The following is a 7,336-nucleotide window of genomic DNA, read 5'->3' as shown; positions in this document are numbered from 1 at the left end:
TATCAAAACCTCCTAGTTCATTCTCAAAATTTTAAACAAAATGAAATAATAATAATAATAATAATAAAATAATAATGCTACACATTTGACAACAATGTTTTTATCTCTTTAAGTAATGTGAGGTATAGGTGAACTTATAGTGGTGAGGGGCCAAATAGTGGGGTGTGGGGTTGATGAGTTTTTTTTTTTTTTTTTTTTTTTTTTGCTAAGTGTGAATTTAGAGGTAGTTTAGGAAGATAGTGGGGTTTTCTTAGAAATTGTGAAAATTTGAATTAGAAGTTGGGTGAACTTAGAATATGGAGTGAACAAAGAGAAATGCTGGGTTTAAACAGAAGAACTCTATTTTTATCTTGTTTGGTATTGGATTATTTGGGCTAAAAAGTGATTTCTTCCAAATTTTTTGAAGTCCATCCCGTTTTGTAATACATAGGTCCTATTTGTTACACCTCCCAAGCTTGAACTAGCTTGGACTGACTTTTTATCCCATGGGGGCATAATTGATTTTATTTTATTTATTTATTATTATTATTATTATTTGAGTCAAAAGGCGATAGCATTTTATTCGAGGAAAAGGATGGAACAAGTATAAAAATCGGGCTATGTCTTAGAGGATTAGGCGAGTGTCTTTACATCCGATGAGCGTTTTGGCCTTTTACTGAAGTAGCGTACTCTCTCAACTGCAAACGGGAGAAGGAACCTTAAATTTTTTTAAATCACAATCTGTTTGGTAAGAAAAGAAATTCACTTATTGTGAATAATTGCAGTGAAGAAATGAGAGATTATAGAATACTACAATAAGTACGGTCATGTAGTACATCTTGTACACGTATTATAATATAAGTGGATATTTATAGATACTATTCCCAAAAGAGGTGTGGAAAGGGGAATAAACCATGTTGATCTGTATCGTAATATTCTATAATTTCTAAGAAAGAATTAAGACAACTGAATGAAGTCTTTCATTTTTTAATTATGCAGAATCAATTTTGGAGATGCGCTAAAGTTTAATAAAAAATTCAAAATTTTTAAGAATGACCCCATATGTTGTCACGCTCGCATCTCTCTTCTCCTCTACTTCCCCATCATTCATCTTCATGCCATCTCTTCCACGTTCCTCACTCCATAGCTCACTCTTCTCCTTCTCTTCCATTTGTTCATTTGACATAAATGGAAGTTAAGAACAAAGTTGGACCAGACTGAATTCCGTGTAGAACCCATTGAGAAAAAAAGTAATTAATCCATTTTTTATTTATAATTTTATTGGAATTGAAAGCCATTAAATGTAATGGTTATCCAATTATGTCACAATAAAGGCGTTATAATCCTAAATGCTGGAAAATTGAATCAATGTATTGGAAAAAGAAGGAAAAAAAGACAGTGACTCAGTGATTGAGATTCAATGACGTCCACAGAAACCAAATCCCCTCTCTCCCTCCAGAAGCCTTGTCTCGCTCCCACATGGCAAAAGCACAAATATCTCTCAGGAAATAAAGAGAAAAAAAAAAAAATCTCCAACTTCCTGCCACTGCTAAAAATGAAAAGTCTTTTACCTCACTGACTCACAGTTCACTCTACTCTGTATGGCCATCACCACCAGCATTTGTTCATCACCAAACCAACCACCAATTCTCCCAACACTTTCACTCCCAACCATCCCATTCACACCACTCAAAACCCACCACCCTCTCCAACTCCACTTGCCTTTTCCCTCTTCTTCCTCCAAATTTGGTGGCAATTTAGTCTCCAATGACGCATTGGCCATTGCAGCAGCGGCCGAGGCACTGGTGCTGGCCCGTGCTGCGGTGGAGGCGGCCATAGACGCTGTGGCGGTGACGGAAGAGATTGGTGAGGTTTGGAGTTGCAGGGAGAATGGGAATGAGAGTAGTGGACTGGTGGCGAGGAGGAAGATGAGGAGGAAAAGGAGAAAACGGTTGGAGGCTTTGGATGAGGAGATGAATAGGGATGTTGAAGATGGAATGGTGTCATTTGGGTTTGTGAGATATGAACATCTGAGCCCAAGAGAAGAAGCAGAATGCTGTCTGAGTCTCAAGGTATTCTTATTTTGTAATGATTCTGTTTTTTTACTCTTACTTGTTCAACCCACTTATCAGAATTACACATTTGAATCTGGTTTTGTATAGCTGATGGGTATTCTTCTATTTCTATTTAGATTTCTCTTTTTAACAGAGTCTGCAATATTTGAAGTGTATTCCAGATTGCTCTGCTTAGATGACATTAACTATGTGTTTCATACAATGTACCTTTCAATGTTTAAAGGTATATGGTCATTGATCACTACAATTAGCAACTTTCATTGTTCTCTAGTTTGAATTTTCTTCAAATCTTATTGCTCATTGTACGTGACGCAACCAAGAGGACTAAATTGGTGCTGTTGCAGAAATCTTATCTGTTCCTCTAAAAAAACCCTTTTCTATTGTTTGGTTTCTACTAATATTTATTCATGCTTTGGTTCACATGCTTTTCCTTTTACTTTTAAATAGTAGAGTATGTTGTTTTAGGACAGTTCTCAAATTACTTTTCGCAGGGTTTTCTAATGCCAAAAAAGTAACTTCAGCCCTCCATGTGTGAAGGGTCTTTACTCCTCAAATTAAGAATAGTTTTTTTTCTTTCTTTCTGATAATTAACCTTTTAATGACACAGGAGGGAGCAAGACTAGAATCAGAAAGGTTCAGAGTTGTAGAAGCTCAAAAGCACGAGCCAACCTCAAAACAGTTGGCCAAGGCAATGGGAATGAAGATGAGAAGTATAGATAAGGTGCTTTGTAAGAGAAGAGAGTCACAAGAAAAGATCATCAGGAGCTACCGGGGACTTGTTGTCTCTGTTGCCAGCAGTTATCAAGGGAAAGGATTAAGCTTTCAAGACCTCATTCAGGTTCCTACACCGTCCACTCCTATTTTTCCCAAGTTGTTGTAAGAAACTAAGCATCTATTTTAGCAGGAAGGGAGCATTGGTCTTCTTCGAGGGGCAGAGAAGTTTGATCATGAACGAAAATGGAAGTTATCAACATATGTCTACTGGTGGATTAGGCAAGCTATTATCAGAGCCATAGAAAACAAGTCTAGAATAATCAGATTACCAGTAAGAAGCTGACTTAATTAACTATTGTTCCGAAACAGTTGTTTATTTTGTTATTGTACTTCTTTATCTTGGCCTAATCACTGATTTTATATAATTTTTCAGTCCTAAGTAGAATTTGTGCCTTTCGTTTTCTCTTGCCTACTGTATACATCATCTGGTGCTTTGAAACCGTTGTATGTCTGAGCAGCAAAAGTTAGTTGAAGCTATACATATATGATGAACTATGCTGTTGTGCTTTGTTTGCATTACCAATTTCCGTTACAAAAACTCATGGGCAGCTGCTCAGTGGAGAAGATAAATTTCAAAATTGTTCTAGATATTTGTCAAAGATGAATTTAATTGAATTCAGATGCCAGGGTTAGTGGAGAAGTTGATTGGCTTTCAGGTTGAGATGGTCTTTTCCATATAGATGGTTTCAAAATCTGTTGGGGATGGTCTAATTAGTAAATTTAATGATTTCCTTTCCCTTCACATATTTAAGTTATCTTTTATACAGCTCCTGGGAGGTAACTGGTAAAAATACATTGAACGAAAGATTACAGAAGTATGGTTAGTTTATTTGTATAGGGACACGTGTGCGGCATGATGGCAAAAATCACAAAAGCTCAAAATTCCTTGAACCAAAGGCTTCAGCGGCTGCCTAGCCATGATGAACTTGCTGAAGTGATCAAAGTGAATGCTTCAACCGTAAAGCTTGTTTGTGAGAGGAGCAGACCCCCAATTTCATTGGATAGAGTGGCAACTGTTCGAGGTTCCATGACACTGCAGGTTTGTGTCTTGAATCTTGTTTTCATGATTTCTTTCACATCTTCTATTAGCAGCTCAAATGAGAGAGATGATTTTGTTAATTCATATATTTTTCTAATTTTTAATCTCAGATGTAAACTGTAAGTAGGGGTTCTATGGTCCTCATTTATGACTCATCAAATTTTGCTAAAGCTCTTGAGTTTCATGTTTCGATATTGGACTCGGAAATTACGAATCTCCACTTTGATTTTGCTCCTAGAAAGGGATATAACTTGATTAGCTGCATAAGTACATGGTTCAGCGTTTGTATAACTGAATTAAAGATTGCTTGACAAGTCAGGGAACTAAATGCATAAGCTTAGCCCCAAAGCTGGAAAAGAAAAAGAAAAACTTCATTAGACTAAAGGTTTTACAAGCTTTAAAGGAATATTTTAAGTTTTAACTGTGCCATTCACCATAAGGAAAAGTCATAAACTAGCTTTAGTTGAGAATCAAGACTTTATACCACTGACGAGCCTGATGGATATGGTCACAGGAAATTGCTCTGTATAAAGTAGCAAATTTTGATTTCTTTGTACCCTGTTTATTTAATCTTCCTTCGTGAGGAGAACTTCATGAAAATATGAAGATTAGGCAAAATGTGTCTGTTATGATCCATTAATGAGTCTTAATTTATTAGTTCACATTATGTTGCAGGAGATCATACAAGGGCCAGAGGAGATGATGCCAGAAAAGATGCTTATAAGGCAGCTAATGAAGCAAGAGGTCGAGAAGCTTCTGAAGACGCTGAGTGATAGAGAAGCAAATGTATTGAGATTACACTTTGGACTCAATGGAGAGAGCCCTCAGTCTTTTGAAGAGATAGGAAGACTGTTAAAGCTTTCGCGGGAGAGGGTTCGACAGATAAATGGAATTGCATTATCAAAATTAAGGCAGACTAGTACTTTGGACATATTGTATAGTTTTTCTATCATGTTATGAACAGATAAAGGAAATAGAGAAAGGTAAATAGCATGACGAGAAAAAAGAATATACATTTTTTAATTGCATCAGTTGTTTGATTAGGTATTGAAGAAAAAGAAAGAAGATCAAGGGTTTTCTATAATTCTGGGATTGCTGTAATCCTTTTTATTGACCAACCAAGTTTTTTTGACCAACCAAGTTTTTTTGACCAACCATGTGGATTGCTTTCTGAAACTTGGGATCCAGCATGGTTCAAAACTCCATCAATTGCTGATATTGAAACCAAAATTTAGTTATAAACTCTAATTATTGTTCTTGATAAAGGATTCATTTGCACAATTGCATTTCTGTTGCAGTTCTACAGGCCTCATATTAACTTAGTTGTCACACTGTTTCTACCCAACCTTTAAACCGATAAATGTTGGGAACTGTAGATCAAATTATACACTCATACCACATCGGATAGATCACCATCTCACATTGGGGAACTCTTTAAGTTGCATATGACATTTCGAGATAAAATCACAAACCTGAACTCTACAAGGTGGTTAATTTGGGACAAATTGTTGCAAGATAGTCTACCTCGAGACCTTCAAGCTTGAAGATAATCATAAGATCTTAGGAGTTGGGATTTGATCTCCTTAAGTTGCACACATTCAACATGAAGGGTCAGGCCAATGATAGAACTCAAGCATTGAAAGATCAAAATGATTGAGCTGTGATCCTTTCTTTTTTCTTTCACTTTCAGTTTTGACAATGTTTGTATTTTATAACTGTTTAAACTTGTTTCTTTTTTCCGTGCACTTCTTTGACATTGTTCTTTCAGTTGCAAACACAATGAGCTACTCAGCTCTTAGTTGATGTCCACACTAGCCCTCCTTATGAAGATCATTTGAAATGCTCCACAAGTGAGATTTTATTGGAAGATGTATATTCACTTGAATGTGTAAGCTAATTGTTGGCGAGATATCCTAGTCCTATTAGGATATTTCTTTCTTATTCTATTGAGATTTTATTTATTCCTTTTTTGTATAGATATTATGTAATTAGGACTTTTCTTATTTCCTAGTATAATCCTACTAGGGTTTGTAACCTTATATTATAAATACCTCATTTCAGAGAATAAAATATATCTTAAAATATTCTACCTATATTGTTTGACTTGGCATCATAGCTGACTTTCTGGTGACCTGTGTGTTGTGCCCACTTGTGTTCTACTGTGTGCCCTAATTTCTTTAGGGTTCTTGTGCCCATGCCTGTGCTGTGTTTGTCGTATCCGCTTCGTGTTGTGTTTTTTCCGCTGCTATAATGGGTGATGATTTCAAAGTCGTGGTGCGTGCTAGTGCCTCTGCAACAAAGGAGGAACATCCCTCGTGTGATTACTCTACCCCGATTACTTCTGAAAAATTGGATGGCTCCAATTATACCTCTTGATCTCGTGGTGCGCATATTACGATTACTAGTCGTCGTATGGCAAGTTGGATCAATGGGAAGAAGCCTGCTCCTTCTTCAGATTCCGCTGCCTATGCCAAATAGGAAGAAGATAATTGCCTGGTGCAGTCATTGCTTCTCAATTCCATGACTAAACCAGTTCGTGCATTGTTTGAACATGGTGATACTGCTTTTGATATATAGGAGGCCGCTTGGAAGACTTATATTGTGACTCAGAATAGTTCTCGGTTGTTTCAACTCCGACGGCAGTCCATACTTACATGTTAGAATGGTGAATCTATCAAACTGTTCTATGAAAAACTCCATGCTATCTGGTAGGAGATTGATTATCTAATGATTTAGGGGATGATCTCGTTTCTGAAAAGAAATTGAAGCCGATCAAGTTTATGATTTTCCTCGAAGATGGTGTCCGTAGTCGTATCCTTGCTCTCAGTCCTGTCCCGCCCCCTCTCAAAGCCTATGCCATGGTCACGGAGGAAGACACCTGCCAGTTCACTATGCTTGGAGGAGGTTCAATGGCCCTCAAAGTTGACCCTGCACGTCAACGACCAGTCACTCCTTATCCATAAAATTTTCTTCTTCTGCTGGGTCTTGTCCTTCTGGCTTTACCCCTAGCTCTCTTGACGGTCCTCCTAAGTGTCGTCATTGTAATGGGAATCATTACTCTGAGAAGTATTTTAAGGAGCATGGTTATCTCGATTGATTTGTTGACTACAAAGCTCATATGTACAATCCCAACGCCGCCTGCACTATGACTCAAGATGAGGCCTATCCTCCGGCCCTATCTGCAAATCTGTGTGCTTCCGATACCATGCCAGGTATGGATCTAATACTTGAATAATTGACACTGGTGCTTCTGATCATATGACTTATGATGATAATATGTTTGATGAGTTGTCTCATAACCCTCGTGACCCCTATATTCTAGTGCTAATGGTTTACCTTCCCCAGTTACCGGTGAAGGTACCATCCACCTTACTCATTCTTTACCTCTGTCCCATGCACTCTTGGTTCCAAATATTCGCTGCAATTTGTTATCTGTTGGGCGTTTACTTGATACTCTTAAAGCTTTTGC

At 37.4% G+C, this 7,336-nt stretch overlaps 1 protein-coding gene across 1 annotated transcript; it reads left to right on the top strand.

Annotated features, from left to right (window-relative positions):
• Window positions 1-1,468: 1,468 nt before the first annotated feature.
• Window positions 1,469-4,951, top strand: SIG4 (sigma factor 4). Its single transcript, XM_008233261.2, has 5 exons — window positions 1,469-2,051; window positions 2,662-2,892; window positions 2,959-3,099; window positions 3,667-3,867; window positions 4,543-4,951. The coding sequence occupies exons 1-5, from the start codon at window positions 1,581-1,583 to the stop codon at window positions 4,825-4,827; spliced, it is 1,329 nt and encodes a 442-aa protein (XP_008231483.1). The 5' UTR covers window positions 1,469-1,580; the 3' UTR covers window positions 4,828-4,951.
• The last annotated feature ends 2,385 nt before the right edge of the window (window positions 4,952-7,336 follow it).

Source organism: Prunus mume, linkage group LG5 (assembly GCF_029339155.1).
Source record: "Prunus mume cultivar Tortuosa linkage group LG5, ASM2933915v1, whole genome shotgun sequence".
In the NCBI taxonomy this organism is placed as follows: Eukaryota; Viridiplantae; Streptophyta; class Magnoliopsida; order Rosales; family Rosaceae; genus Prunus; species Prunus mume.
Note: the sequence above shows the minus strand (reverse complement) of the source record. Positions and strands in the feature narration are given on the sequence as shown.